General features: G+C 42.1%; 1 protein-coding gene across 1 annotated transcript in view; it reads left to right on the top strand.

The window, feature by feature from the left end:
- GALNT18 (polypeptide N-acetylgalactosaminyltransferase 18) overlaps window positions 1–26,693 on the top strand; it is a 555,510-nt gene that overhangs the window by 264,066 nt on the left and 264,751 nt on the right. Inside the window, exon 2 of the mRNA XM_060262088.1 lies at window positions 9,683–9,875. Within this exon, the coding sequence (XP_060118071.1) occupies window positions 9,683–9,875 (193 nt within the window). The remainder of the gene's footprint in view (window positions 1–9,682; window positions 9,876–26,693) is intronic.

The raw sequence follows: 26,693 nt of genomic DNA on the forward strand, positions 1-26,693 counted from the left end.
ATTCATGGCCAGTACTTTAGGGGAGTTATTAATAGGAGAGATACTATACAGTATTAATTTTTAGTCTTGATCGAGGAACATCTGTTTCAGACTTCGGAGGTGTATAGTGTAATTCTTTAAGGGCAAAAGGAAAAGTACTTCCTCTGGCAAAAAAAGAAATTCTGTTTTGGAAGGGTTGCCAGCCTCTAGGTGCTAAGGTCACTCTGTAAGACTATGTAGTGAATGAGTGAATATCCTCCTGCAATAGGGATGAGAAGGACAAGTAACATAAAAGATAGATTGGTCCCCAAAGCCTTGGAAGTTAAACAATTTCAGTTCAATGACACCCACGCATCTTTTAACCTGCAGCATTTTTCATCCTGCATGACCAAGAATGTTGTGTATTTAATAATTTGTGGGTGTGGCTTGTTCTGTGTAGAAAGTACAACCCATTCTTTAAGGGTTCATATATTGGAACATCGCAGCCGCATTAAGAACATGGTTACTGATGCACCTCTTGTGAATAATTTTGTTGAAAAAAAGCATACAATGGGTGATTTTAAATTTTTGGTTTTGTACAAATATGTGTATAGAGGAGTGCATGAAAATGTACAAAAAATTCTGCTGCTTAAGGAATGCTATTGGATTCACAGATTGAATTCTGTGGCACTCCATGGACTAAATCTGGCTCTAGACATCTAACATCGAGACTGTAGCACCAAACTAATTGTTGGAATTGAATCTGATGGTTTTAATTAGATGGTTTTAATGTAATAATATATGTGAACTGTAATATGTAATTTTGTTATGTAACCAGTGTACTTTTATTATTGCTATGTGAGCCGCCCTGAGCCTGCTTCGGCAGGGAGGGCAGGATACAAATTAAATATTCTTCTTCTTATTATTATTATTATTATTATTAGATCTATCATATTTTTATAATTTTGAATGGAATTGGATCCCCATATAAATTTTTATAATTCAGTGTATAAATATTAGATTATCATAATTACATATATAAATTAATATGGACAACATTTGAAAATGTAAAAACTTATTTTTGGTATAAACTTTTCTAAATTTTTTTGATAAAATGCTTTTTGATAAATTGTTTTCAAATAAATGCATTAACAATGGCTTGATAGAACTAAAATTGATTAGCATTGGGTTTTTGGAATTTAGGATAAATAATAAATATTTGTGATAAAAATTTATTATTTATAAAAATGTGATGAAAAGCTGATATTCACACATGGCGTAACTGTTTAAAGAAATTGGTTCTAGAAATTATCTGTGTATGCAGTAGCACTTTAAGGAAGATGACAGGTGTCTTTATATCTCTTTACATGTCTGACAGGGAGAGATGTAGTTGCCTTGAGCCATCTGAGCATTTGCTTATAAGAAAGGAAATAAGTTTATGCACTGAAATTATGTCTTCATTGATGTTATGAAATGTGAGTGTTTGTATCTCTTTGTAGTGATTGTTGTATGGTGCTTATGGAATGTATGGCTATGTAATATGCTTATTGTAGTATATTGTATCTTTGTGTCTGATTATGGAATGTATGGTGATGTATGTTGATTGCAGAAAATTATAATCCCATGCTTGAGGAAGTTTATGAAACAGGAAGTGGAATACCGGCTGTATTGTTGCACACATTTTTTCATGGGATTTTATGACATTGGAATATGACTGCTTATATTGGCTCTACTGGAATCTATGCGATTACTATGAACTGAGCATTTTATGATTGGACTGAGTTTCAGTGGCTATGTATTGAGGATTGCCGTTTTTACCTATGTTTCTTTTAATAAATGTATGTTCATTATTACAGTAATTTGGGTCATAGGAACCATTTGGGGTTTATGTTGTTAGCCTCCAGGTGGTGGTTGGAGATCTCCTGCTATTACAACGGATCTCCAGGAGACAGAGATTCATTCACCTGAAGAAAATGGCCACTTTGCAAGGTGAACTCTATGGCATTATATGTCATTGAAGTCCCTCTCCCACCCTCCTCAGACTCCACCCCCAAAATTCCCAGGTATTTCCCAATTTGGAGCAGTTTAGGAAAAGCAGCTTTTGGTTGAGGCCATGTTGTCTTGGTTATCTGTGTCTAAAACTGCTGGCTATACAATATATCTATTCCTTTGGAGAAGCAGTTTCAGGTTAACATATCCTAAGCCTGCTGGTACCGCCTGCATCACATCTTCATCAGGTTTTCAAGTACTTCTCCACCTAGTTCAACTGTAGACATGTAGATTGGAAAGGACTCAACTCAGAGAGAGAGAGAGAGAGAGAGATATTTCTCTCTCTGCCTTTGTCCAAACAACAAATCCAAGCCTCCTCCTAGTCTCTAGCTGACTTCTAACAGCCACCCATGCCCTCTGTCTCTAGCACTCTTTCTTTTGGTCTTACTCTGCTGTGGTTTTATTGAATATGCCTGCTGTCCTTCTCAGAACTCCCACCGAATTCATCATCTGCAGTCTTATTGACCCATTCTACCCAAGTCTCAGTTTAACATGTTTATTGTTGTATATTGTACCTTTGTGTCTGATTATGGAATGTATGGTGATGTTATATGTTGGTCCTCTTCATTGGCTATTACTTCCTCTCCATTCACACTACTATCCCTACTTCTTTTATCTCTTCCCTCTAAAACCCAATTTTTTACAGTTCTCCCTGTTTCTACACACTGGAACACTGCCATAGAAGCGCATGGGATGGACTTACTTTGCTGCTGATGCCATAAATGTTTTTATTGTCGGATCCAGTTTAAACACTGTCCCTTGCTACCTTTTTACTGATCCCATCAAGTCAATAAAGGGCACTCTCTTGAATTAGAATTGCCTCTTTTTCATTTCCTTCCATATGATGCAAGTGTATAAACAGCTCTGAAAGATCCTTCAAGCATTAAGCATCCTTCAAGCATTCCTTCAAGCATTAAGCATCCTTCAAGCATTCCTTCGAGCATTAAGACCCTTCAAGCATTCCTTCAATGATTTCTGGATTTTTCTACATCCATCCTTCTTTCTTTCTTTCTTTCTTTCTTTCTTTCTTTCTTTCTTTCTTTCTTTCTTTCTTTCTTTCTTTCTTTCTTTCTTTCTTTCTTTCTTTCTTTCTTTCTTTCTTTCTTTCTTTCTTGTGAGTCAGAGCTCACTTCTTCAGATGCAGAGACAAGGAAATCATATTCAGCATTAGAACAGGAAAATGAATGGGAGGGGGATTAAAAGGATAAATGAAAAAAAAAAGATGAGGTAATGAAATAATTGTGCTTGATATCTATGCATGTATCCTGGAATGCTGTATTGCTTTGCACTTCATGTTGGGATAAAACTTGGCACACTGCCCTTTTCAAAGTAGCAAGTTCTCTTGGGTTATTTTCATATATGCTTTAAAAAATGATTTTTCTTATGTTGGCCTGTTTGTTAACTGCCTTGTCAGATCAATATTTGTCTCATTTGAATGAGGGTTTGGCATGACTTGCATCCGTTACGTGTCATTGTTGATCCCTTGAGTGTAACAATGTGCCTTGACAGATAATAAGTGCTACATATTTAGGGAGATAAAAAGCTAGCACAAGCAACCAGTCCTTCATTAGTCTCCTGTCAGTTGGGTAGGGGTGCGTTTTTGGAAGATGCCAACAGCTTAATTTTCTCGATTTCTGTTAAAAATGAAGATAAAAGGTCCAGCTTCTTGACTTAAGTCAAGAGTTATGATCCTGGATGGGAGAGAGTGTCATTACATAAGTTGGCTGCCTCATGTATATTTTTATCCTGCTGGCTGAAGCTGCCTTTTGTGCTGATGGGTGATAGTGTAGGAGTTGCTTGTGGCACTGTGCATCTCTGGAGACAAGCAAGATAATGAAAAGATTCTTGACAAAAATAGTTTAGAAGAACATTGTGTGTAATTGTGATAATAAAGACCTGCAGTTTGCAAATGCATCTCTATTGAGGAATATGTTGCTATTACACAGCTAGCTGCTAGTTCTATATTTTCCAGGAAGGAAATCATAAACTACTTCTCAGTATGACAAGTCACATTACCCTTCAATGGCTTTGTGTTTGTAGGAGGGAAGTCTGTGATTAAATGATAATTCTGTTTGTATGGTAGCAAATGAGTGGGCAAAACTACAAGCCTAGCCACGTGACTCCATGTACTGGCCCACAAGTCAGCCAAAGCCAGGGTTCATTTACAGTATGTCACAGAAGTGAGTACACTCCCTCACATTTTGTAAATATTTAAGTATATATTTTCATGTGACAACACTGAAGAAATGACACTTGTCTACAATGTAAAGTAGTGAGTCTACAGCTTGTATAACAGTGTAAATGAGTACACCCCTAAGTGATAATGTCCAAATGGAGCCCAACTAGCCATTTTCCCTCCCTCGTGTCATGTGACTCGTTAGTGGTACAAGCCATCAGGTGTGAAGGGGGAGCAGGTTATCACTCTCACTCCCTCATACTGGTCACTGGAAGTTCCACATGGTACCTCATTGCATTGAACTCCCTGAGGATCTGAAAAAAATGAATTGTTCTACATAAAGATGGCCTAGGCTATAAGAAGAAGATTGCCAAGACCCTGAAACTGAGCTGCAGCACGGTGGTCAAGACCATACAGCAGTTTAACAGGACAGGTTCCATTCAGAACAGGCCTCACCAAGGTAGACCAAAGAAGTTGCGTGCCTGTGCTCAGTGTCATATCCAGAGGTTGGCTTTGGGAAATAGATGTATGAGTGCTACCAGCTGTCAGGCTCTGTAACTCTAATAAATTGAATGGGGACTTTGTTTAGAAAAGTCTCAAAATGTCAGGCGATGGAATCTCAAGGCAGTATTCATTGAAACAATGTATACTTTATTGGAAACTCATAGCTGGATACAGAAGTTGAGACTAATGCCTGGAATCAGGCGGTTACTATTCTTAAAGAATCTACATCAAAGACTTTTCTAAACAAAGTCCCCATTCCCATAACATCAAGGGGGTGAAGGTGCAAACTTTCACACAAGGGCTTCAGCTTATCATCTTGCCCTGGGAACATGCCTGGCGGCTGTGTTATCTACCAACGGTTGAATTCTTTTGTTCTTTGGTAACATCAACAAAGTTTACACATCACTCGCTGTCCCTTTTGATATGCACATTGACTACAGCATAATAAAAGCTTGGGGTTAGTACAAAGAGTCCATATGGTTAGTATTCTACATTTGTAATATATTAGAGTTACAGAGCCTGACATACTGCCCCCCCTAAGCTCGTGCTCGGGGTTTGTCTGGGTGCAGTAGGTAAAATTTCTTCAGAAATAGGGGAGCGCGAAGGTCTGGTGATTTGACCCATTCGTCACAGCTGGGAGGGAAGTACTTCCAACAGATCAAGTAGTATAACACCCCTCGTTTTATCTTGGCATCTAATATTTCCTGCACCTCATGATGACTCTGACCCTTCACTTGAATAGGTGTCACCTTTGCCTTTCGCTTTCCTTCTTTCCTTAGCTATTTGTAAAGCCTCATCAGACAGCCACTTTGCTTTCTTGAATTTCTTTTTCTTTGGGATGGTGCTTATTGCTGTCTTCTGTACAACGTCATGAACCTCCGTCCATAGTTCTTCAGGCACTCTGTCTATCAACTCTATTTCCTTGAACCTATTCTTGACCTCCACTGTATATTCATAAGGGATGTGATCAAGGTCAAACCTGAATGGCCTAATGGCTTTCCCAGTTTTCTTCAGTTTAAGTCTGAATTTGCAATGAATAGCTCAGGATCTGAGCCGCAGTCAGCTCCAGGTCTTGTTTTTGCTGACTGTATGGAGCTGTACGGAGTATATAATCAATCTGATTTCTGTGTTGCCCTGAGTAAGAAAAAGAGCAAGGAAATGTTAGGCACATTACGAGGGCAAGAAAGTGAAATTGTAACAGGTAATGAAGAGAGGATGGAACTGCTCAATTCCTACTTTTCCTCAGTCTTCTCTTCTGAGGGAAACAGTGCTCAACATGGCAAAAACAGAAAAGGAGGGTATGAAGTTCCAACCTAGGATCAGCATAGGGGTAGCACATACCTAGTTTCTGTAAATGAAACTAAGTCCTCAGGGCCAGATGAATTGCATCCAAAGGTTCTTAAAGAGCTTGCGGATGTAATTTCTGATCCTCTGGCTATTATTTTTGAGAATTCTTGGAGAACAGGAGGGGTGCCAAAAGATTGGAGGTGGGCAAATATTGTCCCCATCTTCAAGAAGGGGGAAAAAGAGGATCCGGGTAACTACCGACCCATCAGCTTGACGTCTAAACCTGGAAAAGGTTTAGAACAAATCATCAAAAAGTCGGTCCTGGAACATTTAGAAAGAATGGATGTGATTACTAAGAGCCAGCATGGTTTTCTCAAGACAAGTCATGTCAGATTAACCTGATCTCTTTTTTTTTGAGAAAGTGACTACCTTACTGGATCAGGGGAATGCTGTAGACATTGTTTAGCTTGATTTCAGTAAGGCTTTTGATAAAGTTCCACATACTATCCTTGTTGACAAGTTGGTAAAATGTGGTTTGGATCCTGTTACCGTTAGGTGGATCTGTAACTGGTTGACAGATCACACCCAAAGAGTGCTTGTGAATGGTTCCTCATCTTCTTGGAGGGGAGTGACAAGTGGAGTACCTCAAGGTTCTGTCCTGGGACCTGTTTTGTTCAACATCTTTATCAATGATTTGGATGAAGGAATAGAGGGAAGGTTTATTAAATTTGCAGATGATACTAAATTGGGAGGGGTTGCAAACACAGAAGAAGATAGAAACAGGATACAGGATGACCTTGACAGGCTGGAAAACTGAGTTAAAATCAATAAAATGAATTTTAATGGGGAAAAATGTAAAGTTCTGCATTTAGGTAGGAAAAAAATCCAGTGCATGGTTATAGAATGGGGTAGGCTTGTCTTAGCAGTAGTATGTGCGAAAAGGATCTAGGGGTCAGTGGATCTTACACTGAACATGAGTCAACAGTGTGATGTGGTGGCTAAAAAAGCAAATGCAATTTTGGGCTGTATCAACAGAACTATAGTGTCCAGATCACGTGTTGTGATGGTATCGCTTTACTCTGCTCTGGTAAGACCTCACCTGGAGTATTGTGTTCAGTTTTGGGCACCACATTTTAAGAATGCTATAGAGAAATTGGAATAGGTCCAGAGGAGGGCAGTGAAGATGGCGAGGGGTCTGGAGACAAAGTCCTATGAGAAAAGGTTGAAGGAGCTGGGGATGTTCAGCCTGGAGAGGAGGAGGCTGAGAGGTGATATGATCACCATCTTCAAGTACTTGAAGGACTGTCATATAGAGGATGGTGTGGAATTGTTTTCTGTGGCCCCGGAAGATAGGACCAGAACCAATGGGTTGAAATTAAATCAAAAGAGTTTCCGGCTCAACATTAGGAAGAACTTCCTGACCGTTAGAGCGATTCCTCAGTGGAACAGGCTTCCTCAAGAGGTGATGGGCTCTCCTTCCTTAGAGGTTTTTAAATGGAGGCTAAATGGCCATCTCACAGCAATGAAGATCCTGTGAATTTAGGGGGAAGTGTTTGTGAGTTTCCTGCATTGTGCAGGGGATGGACTAGTTGACCCTAGAGGTCTCTTCCAACTCTATGATTCTATCAGGTGATGTCCACATATAGAGTCACCTTTTAGGTTGTTGGAAGAGGGTGTTCGCTATGATCAGCTTGTTCTCTTGGCAAAACTCTGTTAGCCTTTGCCCGGCTTCATTTTGTTCTACAAAGCCAAACTTGTCAGTTGTTCTGGTTACCTTCTCACTTCCTACTTTGGCATTTCAATCCCCTATGATGAGGAGGACATCTTTTTTTGGTGTTAATTCTAGAAGGTGTTGTAGTTCTTCATAGAACTGGTCCACTTCAGCCTCTTCTGCATCAGTGGTTGGGGCATAGATTTGGATTATTGTGATATTGAATTGTTTGCCTTGGATGCGAACCGAGATCATTCTGTCATTTTTGAGATTGTATCCCATTACTGGCCTTCTTCACTCTCTTGTTAACTATAAAGGCCACACCATTTCTTATACGGGACTCTTGCCCACAATAATAGATATAATGATCCTCTGAATTAAATTCACCCATTCCCGTCCATTTTAGTTCACTGATTCCCAAGATGTCAGTGTTCATTCTTGCCATCTCTTGTTTGACCACATCTAGCTTACCTTGATTCATAGATCTTACATTCCATGTTCTGATGTAGTATTGTTCTTTGCAGCATCGGACTGTTCTTTCACCATCAGGCACATCCACAGCTGAGCGTCCTTTCAGCTTTGGCCCAGCCACTTCACTCTTTCTGTGGTTACTTGAACACTCTTTCCCAATAGGATATTAGGCACCTTCTGACCTGAGGGGCTCATCTTCCAGCGCCATATCTTTTAGCCTTTTGTTACTGTCCATGGGGTTTTCTTGGCAAGGATACTGGAGTGGGTTGCCATTTCTTCTCCAGTGAATCACATTTTGTCTGGGTTCTCAGCTGTGGCCTATCCATCTTGGGTGGTCCTACATGGCATAGCCCACAGCCTCATTGAACTGCACAAGCCCTCTCGCTAAGACAAGGCAGCAATCCATGAGAGGGTTTTAAAGGGACTACGTTCCTTTTAAATGCCTTCCCTCCATTGGATGGGGGCACCTTCTTTTGGGGCTCATAGAATTGGACCCCCTGGCCCAGTCTTTTTGAAACTTTTTTTTTTAGGAGACGCTTAACATTTAGTGCCTCTACCTAAAAAACAAACACACACACATGCTCCATTATACCCTATGGGGATAATAGGGTATAGTAGAACCATTCCTCTTCCCCAACTTTCTGATAGCCCTAAAGAGGGGGAGGGGCTCCAACCAGGGGGATCCCCTGTCCCTAACTGTGGATTGGGAACCCTCTTTCAGTATGAAATCAAGGTTCTTCCTTCATTATGATAACGTGCCTTAAATGATTTTAGAATGTCAGCATAACTGATGTGTGGAAAGTTCATTCTTAAGAGAAATTCTATTGAGACCTACTATGGTGAAACAGATTGTATCACCAGCATTAACATATTTTTTCTCTCTTTAATTGCCCATTTTATACTCAGAGAGGGCTGCCTGCATGATACAAAACTACATTACACTATGTCAAATATGATTCAAGGTCTTAGAGGTTCTGGTAATAAATTATGCGGAAGGACTCAACTTGTGAAATGTCAGGTCACAGTGAAGTGTTGCATCCGAATAACAACTCATGTCTAGCAGCCTTTGCATTTCAAAAACCTCTTTGTTTTTGGTATTCAGTAGTCATTTTTGGAAGTTTGCTGGAGGGATGGGATGTGACAGAGGTGCACATGGTGTTCCTGTATGAAGATTCTTGTTTTTATTTATATCTGATCCACCTATAGGGGTTGGTATGAAAAAGGTTTTTTATGTTTTGAACCAAACTCTGTTTGACTTTAGTGTTAAGAATGTATATATTTGTTTTAGTTTTGGTTTCTTTTTATAAAGCTATTGGTTTGATATTGTTATTTGCTTTATTAAAGCTGTTTCTTGACTGAATTTTTTGGGCCCATTGGCTGTTCATCAAAGACCTTTTGCCTTTAAAGAAGTAACCTGAGCAGCACTGTCTTTTGATTTTGTGAGAAACACAAGCAGTATTCAATCATAACTTCTAAAATTGTCTTGAAATTGATTTAAAAATCTAATTGTACATTTATTTTAACAGAAGCACCACTGAAACTAGAAGAAAACCCTGAAGAAGCATTTACTGATTCATCTCTCTTTGCTCACTGGGGCCAGGATCTGAGCCCTGAAAAGAGACGGATTGCTTTGAAACAGTTCCAGTATTATGGCTACAATGCTTACCTGAGTGATCGCCTTCCCTTGGATAGATCATTGCCAGACTTTAGGCCTAACGGGTAGGTAATGCTTTCTGTTGGACTTAAGATGCTGTCCTGAGGAGATTTTTAAAAGTAGACCAGTATTTCAAACATACATTTAATGTAATAAATGCATTCAATGCATAAATAAAGTCCTTTCAAGACCCATTGATTTTAGAGTGGGAATTAATTATGTGCTTCAGTATCCTGCCTTAGAAAATGATGCAGAAAAATGCTTAAGTGTGACTACATTGTACTCATAATCTTCAGAGTATGGACTCCATAATGTTCAAACTAGAATGGATGAAATGAGAAGTGTAATGAAACCAGCACTGTGTATAATTTTGTTTTAAGGGCACCCCAGGTGAGAGTAAATGCATCCGTAAATCCTAGCAACAGCTGCTAGTCTTCATGCAGTATTGTTAAAATTTAAAAATAACACCTTTTGGGATGTGCTTGTTGCTTTGAGGTCTGTAAGGGGACTGAATGCTGTGTTTTCTCACAGAAAGAACAGTCAGGATGAGTATCATATGGAGCCAGTGGAACTCAGAGAAGTAGAAACTCCTAAGGCCTTTATACTGACAAAGTAGGTGGGACAGTATTTTCCTACAGTACTTTCCTATAGTACTGTTGTTTTCTAGTGGTGGGAGAGAAGGCAGCATGGTACAGTCGGATCTTGGAAGCTAAGCAGGGCCAACCCTGGTTTGTACTTGGATAGGAGCAGGGGTGGAATTCTAGCACGAGCTCCTTTGCATATTAGGCCACACACTCCTGATGTAGCCAATCCTCCAAGAACTTACAAAAGCTCTTGGAGGATTGGCTACATCAGGGATGTGTGGCCTAATATGCAAAGGAGCTCCTGCTAGAATTCCATCCCTAGATAGGAAACCAACAAGGAAGGTCATAGAGAAAGGCAATGGCAAACCACCTCTGCTTCTCACTTGCCTTGAAAGCTCCTTGCTGGAGTCACCATAAGTTGGCTGCAACTTAATGGCACTTTACCCACACATTCTGGTTGTAAAATAGCATAAACATATAGTAGGCTTGCCATGTCCCTCCTGACAACTGGTAGGGGATTGGTGTGTGTGTGTGTGGGGGGGGGGTTTACCAGGAGCAGAAGGGATGCCCAGTCAACATTGCAACAATGTGTCTGCATGACTTCTGACATGACCCAGAAGTGACATAATCACACAGAGATGAATTGCTCTGGTATTTAGGCTAAAACTCTATGCTAAGTTTGGCTGCTACCATAGGGATTTTGCTCAAATACCAGGGCATTGCCCCAGTGTTATTACATCACTTCTGGGTAACGTTGGAAGTGACATAGACACATTGCTACAACATCGACTGGGCCTCACTCTTTTTCCTAGTAAATCCCCCCTCCTGCCGGCCAGCTGACCAGAGGCAGGGTGGTGGTGCCTTGCAGCAGAAGACCCCAGCCTTCACCAGGGGGTCTGGAAACTAAGAACTAGTAGGAGCAGGACCTAATCCTTGCAGAGGATGCAATGAGTGCAGTTTTTGGAAAGTCCATTCTCATTATATGATCTCTTTATGTTATTTTGGAATTAATAGAGAGAGTTTCTGTAATGCCTTGTATGTTCTTATGTAGAAGAGAGAGTTTCTGTAATGCCTTGTATGTTCTTATGGAGGAAACACTTGTTAAAATTTTGTATCGGGCTGGATCCAAAAGAAAGATGGGACATGTTGGGCAGTGGTGGTGTATGTGTGGGTGTTTCTACAGTAGGAAGACAGAAGTAGTGGAAATTGTCCCTTTCTGTTTATGGGAAATTTAGTCTGAATCTAACCGCAGGTGTGGAAAAATGATGCTTGCGTTCTGAGTGGGAGCCATGGCACAGAGTTCTGAATTTGGTTAGTCATGTTAATTTGATCTGAATTAATTCCAAACCAGCTGATGAGTTTTGGTGAGGATAGTTACTTTTTGCTGCTGAAGATGACCTATTTCTGGACCTCCATACCCCTATGGTCAGTGCAGTTCTTAGCTTCTGAATCAAAAGTTTAGGAGTAAGTTTCCATGTTTTAGGAAACTTACCAGAATTTAAGGTTGCTATGAAAGGCTTTGTTTGCATGAGCTGTTTTGAACTTAACAACAGAGATGTAGTGTACAGCAGTGTCCTTGCACTAGCAAATCAAAGTGGAAACCAAGGGACCCGTCTTATTCTTGCATCAAAACTATCACATTGGCAGTATCCAGATTACTAAGTATAGACATTGGCACCTCTCTTAAAGAACAGCACATCCCACTTTTTAAAATCATAGTGCATTAAAGAGTTTTTGGAAGTACCACCACATTAACAAATCACTCTACACCAGTATTCAAGAGGCATTCCTTTGGAGGCATGCATCACATGTTCTCCATATATGCATAGAATAATAGGTTGTAACTTGTAATTGCTTGCTCAGTACTATTATGTAAAACTTCCTTTTGATTATGCCCTCCATTTTCTCTATGTTTTTCAGCTTAATTGTTCCAATATTTCTGGAGTGGTTACCAAGCTTATATAAACATATATTCTTTATTTGTGTAATTATTTATTTAGGTGCAACAAATATACATCATAGTTTCCTTGTGAACTGACTCTCTTGTCTCATCTGTCTGGTGAACCATGGGAGGATCACAGTCTGGGGGATGCCCTTAGACTGCATGATTGCAATCCTGACATAGGTTTTAGTGGAGACTATGGTATAGATAGGGCTCCTGAAGTGTTTGTAACATTTTGTGAACTAGGTTTTTTAAACAGAGGCTAGATGGCCATCTGACAGCAATGGAGATTCTGTGAATTTGGGGGGAGGTATTTGTGTGTTCCTGCATTGTGCAGAGGGTTGGATTGGATGGCCCTGGAGATTCCTTCCAACTCTATGATTCTATGATTCTAGAATGACCTACATTTGATGTTGTTCAGTCATTTGAGGGTTCATATGTCAAAGATTATGAGTTACCCTGACCACCTAGACCAGTCCTTGTATATTGTTTCATAGCACAGTTTGGTTTTAAACCATCTACGTGGTTGCAAAATACACTACTCTTGGACAAGCATATCAGGTCAGGCATCTCAGTCTCAGGCCAAGGCAATCTATGCCACAGCAACCCCAGGAACCAGATATTAGGACATAGGGCAGTGTGCCCATCACCCCTTCCAGGGAGCCAGTCCTTCAAGCCCAATGCAAAGCTCCCAGCCTTTCCTCTTTGCCACTTGGACTTCACCCTCGCCCCCTTCATCGGTTAAGACCAAAGAATTCCAGATCTATGGGCTCCCCCTGAGCAAATGTCTCCAGAAGCAAGCCCCCTGCCTCTGGCCAGCTTGCCACCTCAGTAGAAGTCCCTGTCAGCCATGTGATGCCCCTCCAGCAGATCCAAGCTTCCCAGTTCCTAGACCATGATGGGACAGAAGGAGGAAGGGAACAATGTGCCATGATGGGCTACAATTAATTTCCCTGGAACTGATCTCAAGTGGGATGCCAACAGGGAGGCTCCCATCTGCCTATTAAGCCAATATCGGCAGGCACTACCAGCAGGCATGAAGGAGGTGGCCACGAAACTCATTAACATGTGTGAGGTAGCAGAAGTCCTCCAGAAGCCAGATGCCTTTTTGGAGCGCCTATGTGAAGCCCACCGAATCTATTCGCCCACCAACCACAAAGTCACAGGTGTTCAGCAGATGGTGAGTGGTGCCTTTGTGGCTCAGTCAGCTGCAGATATCAGGCAAAGGTGGCAGGAGGCTGAGTTGAGCCTGAAGGAGATTAGAGAGGTGCTGTTTGGCCAGTCAGATGGAAGGCTATGGGCGTCAAGCCAAGCAGCTGGCCCAAGAAGTGGAAAGCCTGTGGAGGAAGCTGTGGGCTGAAGTGCTTCCTTCAATAACATTTTCCTACCTCAGTTGCTGCAGGAGATAAGAGAGAATACCCCAGCAGAGGTGCAGGTCCAGATGGAGAAGCAGAGGGTCATCGACCTGGAGGTCCCGATGTATGAGGTGTCCGAGCTCCTGGGTGTCTACGAAAAGGCCAAGCAGCTGGCAGAGGGAAAGCTGACTGGCAGCAAGCAGAAGACCGAGCAGATCCTCGAAGGGAAACTGGCTACCATCAATAAAGTCTCGTGCCTGAAGACTGAAGCCAAAATTGCACCAGAGAGAGATGGCCAAGGAAACAGTAGAGGCACAGAAGAAGCAGCTGGCCCACTGCCAGGATGTGGTGTGCACCTACAGGTGCCTCCCCAAGGAAAAGAAAGCCCCAATTGCCAAACCCTTGTGTGAAATTTATTTATTTATTTATTTATTTATATTGGGATTTATACCCCGCCCTTCGCACCGCAAATTACAAAGGAGGGTGAGCGAATACCCTTTAAAGTGAGACACTAAGTAACATCAGACTTTAAATAAGTTAAAAGGCTGTTGTTAAAAGCTCTGGCCCCAGGGCTGCCTGATGTCAGCAAGGCTGCCACCCTCCTCATTCTTGAAAGCTATGGGACTGCAGTTGGAGTCTGTACCCTACTTGACTAAACGGCTGGATGTAATAGCCAAGATGCCTCAGAGCCATTGCCCTCAAGTAGATCCAAGCTGCCCAGATTTGACCGCTGTGCCCCTGCCTAACTCAGAAGCAGAATATTATACTGATGGCAGCAATTCTGTACCAGATGGAGTGTGCCAGGAAGAATATACTGTGGTCCCCCTGCGAAGGCAGAGCCAATTGCCCTGACCAGAACACTTGAATTAGCAGCTGGAGCCAGAGCAAGCATCTCCACCAGTTCAACATATGTTTTGACCCTCTATGCTTATGAAGCCCTATCTAATGAGAAGGAATTAATTTGCACAGCAGAAGAGATTACCGAATATGGCCCCAAGATCCTGAGACTTTCGGACTTTTGGTACAGCACATCAAAGCCATTCAGTAGCAAAAGGAAGAACCCAGGAAGAAGGAGGAGGCAAAGTCCAGGGAGCATCTACCGATTGTGATCAAGGACAGCTATCTGATAACATGCTTATTTGTCCCCGAAGCTATAGCTTGGCCTTAGTGCAGCAAACTTATAAGGGAACACATTATAGGAGACTCTGCCATAGCAAGGCTACTAGATAGACAGGTGTTGTGGACTGTGTGCTACAGCTGCAACCGGATGTGTGTCCTGTGCCAGAAATAATCCAAGACAGTGCCTAAATTAGCCCCAGGAGTGCAGCATGTAGAAACTACCCCATTTAAGTTGGAGATAGTAAATTTCACTGAGCTGCCCAGATCCCTAAGTACTCACTAAGTCTTTGTGTGCTAACTTTAAGTAATTTTTAGGTAACTTTAAGTAACACATTGCCCATTTCCCTGTTCAAACTGAGATGCTTACCCAGAAAAGGGCTGGAAATTAAGTTCTTTAAAAGATTATTTATGGAAGGCCCCTCCTAGTTTAACAGGGAGTAAGGGAGACCCGGCCCAGGTAGGGACTCTTGTGTGGTTTCAAGAGATTCAGTCATTAGGAAGAGCTGTGAATGATGTGTCTAAATATGTGTTAGAAACTTTCCCTCTCCAGGTGCACCATCCCATGCATAAATTCCAACTTGGACTCATCTTAAACGAGCTTCCCCAGGTACATTCTGTTCCTGGGCCTAAAACTTACCCGACCACCGACCTCTGGGCCCCACTTATCGGCGACGGTGGGGTTCACAGGCAACTAGACGACCCCTAGCTGCTGTCACGCTAATTGACATGCTTTATGCTCGGGAGAAGAAGCCATCAAAGGAGCAACTGGCTGGTCAAGCTGATAACAAGCCCTAGTCAATGTTTTGTGGTTTTTATTCTTGACTTGTGTTTAGGCAGATACTGGAGCTGGATTCTGCGATTTGGCCACACTTAAGTGAAAGCTAAGAATTTTGGGAAAACGGAGAATTTTTCTGTAAATATAGCTGTCCCAAATTCGAATTATTGGAATTGTGGTTAGAGGTTAAGGAAAAGTTTTTTATCAGTCAGGATTTGAAAAGCCCATTGGCTGAGTTAGACCCCCGCAAACTGGAGTGAATGGGAAATGCTATAAACATTTTGTAAAAGATGATGAGGAATGGGATCATGAAACCCGATTCAATCTAAGCAGGCCTTGGCTAAATGCACCTAGGGCCTCGCCAAACACAGACCTTTTGGTTTTAGAAAGTCAGGAACAACTTTGTCCCCATTATTATGTGCAGGTTTGGGGTTATAGAGCACCTGCCATAGCTGTGCTTCTGTTATATAGCCAAAAGTATCCACGATATAGGTACAAGAAGCAAGTGGAAACTCCGGTGGGTTTTAAGGCAATGGGAAGGTTGCCCTGCCCAGATGTGGATAATGTGTGGAAAGGCCCCCTCAATGGAATAACTTGTGCTGGAGGTGTAGAATTAACAAATAGATGTCTGCTGTAGGTATTGTTGTGTATGTGGCTGGCTGGAGGAGCAATCAGTTGTTTGATATTTGCTATACTAGTCTATGTGGGAGACTGTATAAGAGAGAGAGAAGAAGAATCAAGGTTATAAAAAGTTCTCAGAGTTTATTAGCCAATCCCCTTATATTTCTAAAATAACTAAGTGCATAGCTCAGAGGATGGCACAAGGAGTTTCAGAGGCAGCAAGAGAGACCGTAGATTCCAGATGGTCAGATTTTCACTGGAGTAAAAAACGTTGAGAAGCCTGGTGAAGAGAGCTGAGACAGATGACACAGAGTTTAACTCTGGTGGAAATTTATTCAAGTGGTTAATAAGCTGGCTTCCTAGTTTTAGCTGCCTGCGAGAGGGTTTTGTTGTAATCATGGTTTTAATAGTGCTATGCATCTTGCTATGTTGCTACATTCATTGCCTTCCTGCATGTATAGAACATCTTGGATCCCTCAGGGCCTTAAAGGAAGAACCGGTGGCCCAAGCCCTGTGTATGAGGTGATGCTAGCCAACTGGCAAAGGTATATGAAAAGCCAAGTTGCGCAGTAAGTACTTATGCAGGCTTGGAAGGGGGGATTGAAGTAGGGCTGAAATAAAAATATATTAAATAAAGTAAATTGAAAGCCATCAATTGGGCACAAGGGCAAGGAAACAAAGAGATTTTAAAAGTGCTTGCTAGATGCCTCTGTGAAATAATCCTTCTAGACTGCGACAGTAAGGAAAGGGAAGTTAGCAGTGTGTCCAGCTTGTAGAGGCATAAAGCAGCAAAAGAGGAAGTTAATCCTTCACCCACGGGCTCTGCTGCAGCTACCTAAAACTAGAAACTGGCTGGAATAAGCACTAAAATAAGCATTGAGCAAATGTACCTTGGAAAATGTCTCAGGAGCAAGTCAAAGGTGCAAATGTGTTTTTGATGAAGGATATTGCTGCAAGAGTGTTGGCAGCATCAATGCCATGTATGGAAAGATCCTCCCTGTCTCCTCCTTGTTCCTTTAGTAATATGCTTGTAATGATGTATGGGATATGGGGGTAGTCCTTTCCTATAATTGTGCGATTGTTTACTGGAAATGATTGTCTGTGACTATAAAACTGTAGACCTTCCTGAAATCGGGGTTCCCGGATTCGTTTAGACATGAGTCTGATCTGAGGTCCGTGTACACATTAAATATATGGCTGTTTCTTCCTGATTTCGCCTGTGGCCTTGTTTCTGCCTGATCACCAACAGCTAAGGTTGCTGCTACAATAGCAGTCTCCAAAATAGCCTTCTCTTTATCTCAGTTAAGAGGGAAAGAGGGGACATACTCTCTCAAAGGACCATTTAGGGCTTTGGTATTAACTGAAGAAAGGCTTTTTTTATAGAAAAAGCCCAGCAGGAACTCATTCGCATATTAGGCCAAACCTCCTGATGGCACCATTGCTTTACACAGGGCTTTTCTTGTAGAAAAAGCCCAGCAGAAACTCATTTGCATATTACGTTACACCCAGCACTCCTGACGCCAAGCCAGAACCTTGCCAGAGGCAAGGACCAGGAAGTGAGGGCCCTAGTCTCCTTGTGTCTCAATAAGATAAGTAGACTTTCCTCAAGGAGAGCCACATGAACACAAAAGGTATTAAAGGTGGGACTGTATATATAAAAAGCAATTATGAAGGCAGAATGCCAGCAAGCGGGTGGGGGCTATCCAGTGTATTGCACTGAATGTCACATGAACGACTATCTGTCCACTGGACAAAAGTCTTGGGTGTGGGCTCGATGCAAGGAGCTCCTAGTCCTCAGGGAATGAGTTCGCACCCTTGAGGCCAAGGTGACTGACCTGGAGAAGCACAGACAGTCAGATAGGCACTCGAAGACGACACTCGGGGACGTGTTAGATGTGTCCCACTCTGAAAATGGTAGCCCCACTGCTGCCAGGGAGCATGAGGGTTGAGAGGGAACAGGGCATTGTGCCGATGATAAGAGGAATGTGCCTTCAGAAGGGACCACTTCTTCAGTAGGTGAATGGGTATCCTTTCGCGCCAAGGAACCATCCGTGGGCAGGGAGGGAGGGGGGCTCTTGGTAGTTGGTGATTCGATCCTTAGGCAAGTAGACAGCTGGGTGGCAAAACCGTGTACTGACCGTATGGTGTCTTGCCTGCCTGGTGTGAAGGTAATGGACATTACGCATGATGTAGATAGGCTGATAGACAGTGCTGGGGAGGAGTCAGTGGTCATGGTACATGTCAGCACCAATGATATGGGAAAATGCAGTCGCGAGGTCCTGGAGGAAAAATTTAGGCTGATAGGCAGGAGTCTCAAGGCCGGGAACTCCAAGGTAGCCCTCTCAGAAGTGCTACCTGTTCCACGCTCAGGGCAGGAGAGACAGGCACAAATTAGAAGTCTCAATGTGTGGATGAGACGATGGTGTAGGGAGGAAAGGTTCAAGTTTGTTAGGCACTGGGATGCTTTTTGGAACAAGCGGGAGCTGTACAAAAGAGATGGTCTCCACTTGTCCCAAGAGGGAACCAGGCTGCTGGCACTTAAAATAAAAAAGGTGGCAGAGCAGTTTTAAACTGAATATTGGGGGAAAGCCAACAGGAGATTAAATGTCTCTGGTTTGGGATGACGCATCTAAAAGAGATGAAGGGTTAGCTGTTACTTTTCTACCAGGTAATGGAATAGAGTTGTCCACTGAGAAAGTGACAAACAGTGTGGACTGCCTTGCAAAGTCTCGAGGCAGTAGGAGGAAGGTTGCGGGCCTAACTTGCCTGGGAAATTATAGTTTATATACAAATACTAGAAGTGTCCAAGGTAAAATTGGGGAGTTGGAATGCTTAGTGGTGGGGGAAAATATAGACATTGTGGGTATTTCAGAAACTTGGTAGAATGAGGAAAATCAGCAGGACACGGTAATTCCTGGATATAAATTATATTGGAAGGATAGGGAGGGAAGAGTTGAAAGTGGGGTGGCTGTGTATGTCAGAGAAGGTATACAGTCCAGTAAGACTGAGAGTCAGAGAATTAGATTCACTTCTAGAAATGCTTTGGATTGAAATATTGGGCCCAAAAGGAAGCTTAACTCTGTTTGTTATTGCCCACCAGTTCAAAAGATAGAGCATGGTTATAAAATGATGAAAGAATTAAAGATAGCAACTAGATGTAAAAACTGTGCCATAATATCCGCACATTAATTGGGTCAATATGTGTTCAGGTCGAGAGAAAGAGATTCAGTGCTCAGCAGATGTTTCCCTCCCCCCACCACCCCGTTTTTGGCGACTCTGAAGCAAGGGATCGGCCTCTCTACTCACGAGTTGCTGCCAACTTCTTCAAAGTAACACAAACACCCTTCTCAAGTAGAGACTGAAGCCTCCAGAGCTGGAAAGGCACATGGTCTTCTGGGGGCGGGGCTTCCCCCTGCTGGCCAGCTGACTGGGGATGGGAAGGAGCCTGGGAAAGCAGAAGCACCCCAGCTGGGACCTGGGGATTGACAAGCCTAGCTACAGCATATTGTTGGAACTCTCTGTCTGGGCAAGTGATGCTCTGTATTTTTAGTGCTTGGGAGGGGCAACAGGGTGAGGACTTCTGGTGTCTTGGCCCCACCGATGGACCACCTGATGGCACCTGGGTTTTTTGGCCACTGTGTGACACAGAGTGTTGGACTGGATGGGCTGTTGGCCTGATCCAACATGGCTTCTCTTATGTTCTTAACTGTGTTCCTGTGTGTTCCTGCTCAAAAAAAGCCTGAACTCATTTGTTACGAGGGCTGGATTTGGCAGAAATGGGACTTTTGGGGCCGAGCCATGCATGTCATAAAATATGCTAGGTAGCAGAGATATAAACTTTATAAAGGATAAAAAGAAACACAATTGAGGTATTATTTTTAACTTAAAGTACAGACATGCTTAAAAAGATATTGTGATATTTTGTTTAAAATGGAAAGGTGGGGGAATACTGGGATTTCGCAATGCAATTAAAACAAAGAAAACATGAAGAAAAAGCACAAGGATCACAACAGAAACTAAAAAATATAAACTAAAAATATAAAATGCTCTGAACCTAAGTTTGCACTTGGCCTCCCTACCATAGCTTTTCTCTGTTTGAGCTAGTTCTGAGAAATTTGTGCTCAGTGGCACAGGTCTTTGTGTTTTTCTACCCAATGGCTATCTGTTTTAAATCTTATTTTAACTGTTCAATATACTTATGTTTTACATATGTTATTTATATGTTGTAATCCACTCTGAGCCTGTTTGTGGGGAGGATAGAATATATATCTGCTAAAATAAATAAATAAAAATAACACATGAAATGGCTGGGCATTGCAAGCTTCTCCCCCACCCGACCCTTAGATCTACTCAAATTGGCAGTGGCTCTCTAGTGTAATATCCCCCTTTGGCTGTGGGTTCCCAGGTTAGAGTACTCACTAGGCACCAGTTCACTCAGCAAAAAGCATCAACCCTTTATTTGCAAGCTGGCTCAAAGCATTCACCCTTTATTTGCAAGGAGCTTCAACTGTCCATAAAGGCTGCAAAAAGTGAAACTGCCTTACCTTCAATCCATTGAAATATATTGCAGCTTCTCCCCCACCCCACCCTTAGGTCTACTCAGATTGGCAATGGCTCTCCAGTGTAATATCTCCCTTTGGCTGTGGGTTCCCAGGTTAGAGTACTCACTAGGCACCAGTTCATTCAGCAAAAAGCATCAATCCTTTATTTGCAAGCTGGCTCAAAGCATCCACCCTTTATTTGCAAGGAGCTTCAACTGTCCATAAAGGCTGCAAAAAGTGAAACTGCCTTACCTTCACTCCATTGAAATATATTGCAGCACAAAGTTTCAAGGAAAACATGGAATGGATTTTCCATTAGCGTCTCTTGGTGCAAGGGAGAAGGAACTGGGAACTTTCTCAGGAGCCTCAGAGTTTCAAAGGGTGAGGATAGGAGTGGGAAGAGAGGGGAGAAAATTGCTGTGGGCCTGATTGAAGCCCTGGGTGGGCCAGGTGTGGCCCAAAAGCCAGGAGTTTGATAGCCCTGATTTAGGGTCTTAGTATTAATATTAGCAACTTGAATCATCTATGTGTTTCCTCCCCCCCTTCACCCTCCCATATAAATCTGAAATTATGTAATATATAAAAACAAAATTAATTATGCATCTGCAATGTGAAAATTTGATTGTGATGGCAGCCCAAGGATTCTATCCATCAAATTCTACAGTTGTAATTCAACCATACTTTGTGTGCCAAAATTCAAAGCAGAATAGAACTAGCTACTGCTTTGTGTTAGCTTGGACGTGGAGACAAGATAAGATATTTTCAACAGTTCTTAATGGAATTTTCCTTCCAGTTTTAATCCATTTAAGAACATAATTATGAATAATCAGTTTCCTTTTCTTAATTGTAAATTAATTTCAGGAGGGAAAAAATTTCTAGAATTAACAAGACATTTCTCTCTGAATATGTCTGACCTTATTTTTCTTATGAAATTGCTTTCCCCAAGGATTTTGTTTTTTATAGCTCTGTGTATAAAAATTTAACGAGAGAGAGAGAGACTGAACATTATTTTAGCTTGGGGGAAAGTATCATATTGGGAATATTAAAGGAATCCCAGCTAGTAGGGATTTGGGCTGTAGCTTTCATGAAAAATATAGATTTGAGTTATATTAATGGCAGTGCAGACTGATGAACAACAGTTTGTGGTCCCTAATTCACCAAGGGTAGTCAAGGCATATGTGGATCCCCTGCTGGATCACTAACCAAGCATGGAAAGATGCTGTGAGCATGGTTTCCATTACTGGATTAGGATCACATCAGATTATCAGCAATGTTTCAGTAAAGTTCCCAGAGAGTTTTACAGATGTATCCATGTATTCATTATTATTATTATTATTATTAATTTCATTTATATCCCGCCCTCCCCCACCTTGGCAGGCTCAGGGCGGCTAACAGCAATCCATAAAAACACACCATAATAAATAAAACATTAGAATTACATTATAGAACAATAAAACATTAAAACATTAAATTAAAAACCAGTCTAGTAGATACAATTATACTGCGGTATAGATCTTTGGACCGCATTGGCGGATCTTTAATTACCATTTTTCTTAGCAGTCCGAATATGCTGATTTAAAAAGGATGGTCTTGCAGGCCCTGCGGAACTGTTCAAGGCTCCGCAGGGCCCGCACCTCCTCGGGGAGTCGGTTCCATAGGGTAGGGGCCGCGATCGAAAAGGCCCGTATTCTGGTGCTCTGATATTTAACTTCCTTCGGCCCAGGGATAGTCATTAAGTTTTTCCCCGTTGACCTCAGTGCTCTCTGGGGTTCATATGGGGAAATTCATAAGAATTGCACTTGGCCACAGAGTTCATAGGCTTTATGGTTCTTTACCTTCTCCACAAAATGGTTGCTACGAAAGGGTTCAATGCCAGCCATATGCAAGCATAAAACTTTCAGAAGGGTAGTATAATGGCAAAACCCCAACAGAAAATGGAATTAGTTCCAACTTTATCACGTTAAATCTCTACATACACAATGGGTGTGGTGGGGGCTGAGCAGAGCCCACTGATCACGGGCTCCTAATCTCCAGCCATTCAGTGGAGTGCTATGTGGAACCCTACTAAACTCTATATGCATAGTCAGGAAGCCTGATTCCTCATCTCATGGAAATACCTTTACACAGACACCTCAGTGCATGCATTCTGCTGAGTGCACTGAAATTGGGGTGGGCCACTGGATGCCTCTTTTCTCCATACACATTAACTGTATGTGCAATTGAAAATCTGCACAGGATTGTGTCAGCTGGCTCTTTCTTTGTACCTAGTGCATGAAAAAAGTACAATGGCAGGAAAGTCAGAACTTTCTCTTCCCCAGTATTCTTAGTTTTATTTTTAGTTCTCAGATGTCACTGATGACCTGTTTACTGCCCTAGCTGTACTATGCCCATTGGCTATCCTGTGCAGTACTGTATTTGGTGAATAAAAAATGCCACTGACTAAGCACTAGCTTTAGTAAACATGACATTATCTTGAAGAAAAGTGTCAAGCTTTTTCCATTTAAGAAATGGGATGTCATTTTTACTGTATGCAGTGCTTTAAGCTTTGCAACTCCACACGGGGAGCACATTGTGCAGGAAATTGCAGATCATTTGGTGTTCATCCTGAAGAATATGTTGCTAAGAATATGTTTATTGTGGGAAACTCAGAATTTACATTGGACCAGATGCACAATTATTCTTTCACGCCTGCTGGATGCTAACTTTTATCCTGTGATCTGATTCACTGCAGTATGTCTGTGAGGCAGAGATAACATTCTTGGCTAATGGAGACTTCAGGGCATGGGCGCGGAATATGGAAAATAAGGAAAGAGGTTTAGGGCAGATGCCCCAGGGAACATATATGGAATAAAGGAACCAGTTAACAGAAATAAAGCAACTTTTACTGCTACATAAATTTGGTTGTTACTAATGTTTACCTTTGCATTGATAGAAAAATATATTTACATACAAAAAGTGAAGGCAAGGCAAATTAAAATAGTTTTCAGCTATTCTAGTACATGGTCAGTGTTCCCTCTAAGCTGAGTTCATGTTAGCTAGCCAAGTTTTTTAGCTTCTGGCTCACACGTTTTTGTCTTAGCTCAGCCTGCTCAGGAAGGATGGCCCCTGAGCACATTAATTAATGCAGTAGCTCACAACTTTAATGCCAGTAGCTCACAAAGTAGAATTTTTGCTCACAGAACTCCACAGTTTAGAGGGAACATTGGTCATGGTAGATGTATGTTGTGATAACGCAACCACTTTATCATCCCACTAAAACAACCACCCTGTCATTTCTTCAGTTGTCAAATAAGCAGATGGCATGGTAATGCACAGGTAAAGGTTTAAGCAGTTTTTGGTTTATTTAAACACGCTGGCATGGAGCTGAATCAATATCTACATAAGGTTGTTGAGATTTGGAATAGGTAGAAAAATTTAAATCTTAACATGGAACTGTATCTGAGGTTGCTGACTTCACAAGAGATGGCTTTAGATTTCAAGCTGTTTGGTTTTCACTAAAGGTATTACAGATGTTGAAAGGCTTATTCTTTGAAGTTGCTTGTTCTAGATTTCTTTTCAAACTTTCCACTTTATAAACACATAGTTAGGGGTGTGCAAAAAAAATGGAATTAATCGGATTCGGAAATATACGGGGACAAAATATTTGGAATAGTATTTGGAATAGCCGTATATACGGGAGATATATGGTTATTTCCGAATATATGGCCCAATTATACCCTATGGGCCATTGAAATCAATAGCAAAATAAGGTATATTGGAAGCCACCTGGAGGGGAGGGGGTTTGAGGGAGAGCCCCCAAATTTGCAGGGGACCTGCAAGGGACTCTCCCCTACGAAACCCACAAGTCCCAAAAAGATTGGGCCAGGGGTTCCCATTGCAGGGGCACCCAAAGAGGGTGTCCCTATCCCACCATTATACCCTATGGGCCATTGAACTCAATGGCAACGTAGGGCATAATCAGAGGCTACTGGGGGCCAGGGGGTAGGAGGGAGAGCCCCCAAAACTGCATGGAACCCTCAGACTCCAAAAATAGCTCTATAAAAACATGAAAGTGACCCACCCCACACAGCCCACACACCAACCCCCTCACACCAACCAGAGGTAATTCAAAAAACCCAAAACATGACAGAAAGAAACTTAAATTTTAAGCCCCCCCCCCCTGAAACCCAGAACCAGGAAAAGGGACAACAGGACAGAATACAAAACCAACAACAACAGATCCAAACAAATCCGAGAAAAGGCCTACAAACTCAACTGTTAAAAACCTGAACATTTTAATAATAAAAAAACTCAGGCCAAATCAGTCAACGCCCCCCCCCCCAAAAAAAAAAACCTGAACCAGGAAAAGGTAGAACAGAACAGGATGCAAAACCAACAACAACAGATCCAAACAAATCCAAGAAAAGGCTAACAAACTCAACTGTTAAAAACTTAACTTTTTAACAATAAAAATTAGGCCAAACAGCCCCCCACCCCTCCCCAGAACCAGAAGAGAAAAGGAACAACAGCAGCACAACACAGCAGCAACAAATCAAACACAGAATCCTTTTAAAACAATAAAAAACTTGACTTTTAACAATACAGGAACTTTACCAACCCCTCCCCTAAAAAAATCTTCACCCTAACCCCAAGACTTCCAAGCCACTCAAAATAGGAAAAGTAAAAGGAACTGCACTTTTAAAAGTCCTCTCACAAAAATAAAATACAGGCAAATTGGCAACCCCCCACCCCAGGCCCCCACCCCCAGCAGAACCCCTTAACCCTAACCCCAAATAAGCTACCCACCCACCCAAATCTGGATAAGTAAAGGGACTCTGAGTCTTAAAAAGTCCTTTTACTTTTATCCTAACTAAAATAAAAACAAGGCTAAGGGAGAAGCAGGAAAAGTCTTCCAAAGGTGGGAAAGGAGGCAAGCAGCTTCCTTGAGGCTGCAGAAGCTCCTTTCCCGCCTTTTACATTGAGTCCCGTATACTTCCAAATATTGTTTTGGAAGTATACAGGGAGCCGTATATGGCTCCTATGTAATGCCTTCTAATTTGATTCGGAAGTATACGACGCAGTATACTTCCAAATCAGGGGGTATTCGGCAGTTTATTTGGTTCAGCCGAACCAAATGCACACCTCTACGCATACTCTTGAGAATGTCCTCTGTTTGTCCCTTTGTTGCAGACTAAAGCCTCTCCACTAGACCACTTTCCTTGGCAAGATTGTTATTATCTCCTCTTCAAGATAAATAACCTGGACCTTTGGCTTGTTCAGGGCCTTTCACTTCTGCCTCTAAATCAAGTGGCAAATCCTTATCTCGCTGACTGACATTCTTTTCACACTGGACTTTAAACTTAGACTGGAGAATGAAATTCCTCTCATGTGTTTCTTTGATTTACACAGAGAGAGAGACTGTAACTTTTTGGAACAGACTCCTCCAGAGCCTCTCCAATATTTGAAGCCATACCACTCTGGTTCTTGAAACAGACCCTGCTTTTTGGACTCTTCTTACATTAGAGGGTCTTGCAAGCAACCACTCCCTTTTCCATCCACTCTCCAGCTGCTTAACTCTCTAACTCAGGAGTTACTGGCTGTCATCTGCTTTCTTCTTTCTCTCTTGCTTCCTTCGGGGTCATAGCTCGCTTTGCCAGGCTTGCTCAGTCGCACAGGAGCTACAGAGCAAAGTCTCTATTTTCTCCATTGGCTGAGGCTTCAGTTTGGTGTAGTGGTTAAGTGCGCGGACTCTTATCTGGGAGAACTGGGTTTGATTCCCCACTCCTCCACTTGCACCTGCTAGCATGGCCTTGGTTCAGCCATAGCTCTGGCAGAGGTTGTCTTTGAAAGGGCAGCTGCTGTGAGAGCCCTCTCCAGCCCCACCCACCTCACAGGGTGTCTGTTGTGGTGGAGGAAGGTAAAGAAGATTGTGAGCCGCTCTGAGACTCTTCGGAGTGTAGGGCGGGA

This window comes from Heteronotia binoei, chromosome 21 (assembly GCF_032191835.1).
Source record: "Heteronotia binoei isolate CCM8104 ecotype False Entrance Well chromosome 21, APGP_CSIRO_Hbin_v1, whole genome shotgun sequence".
NCBI classification, from domain to species: domain Eukaryota; kingdom Metazoa; phylum Chordata; class Lepidosauria; order Squamata; family Gekkonidae; genus Heteronotia; species Heteronotia binoei.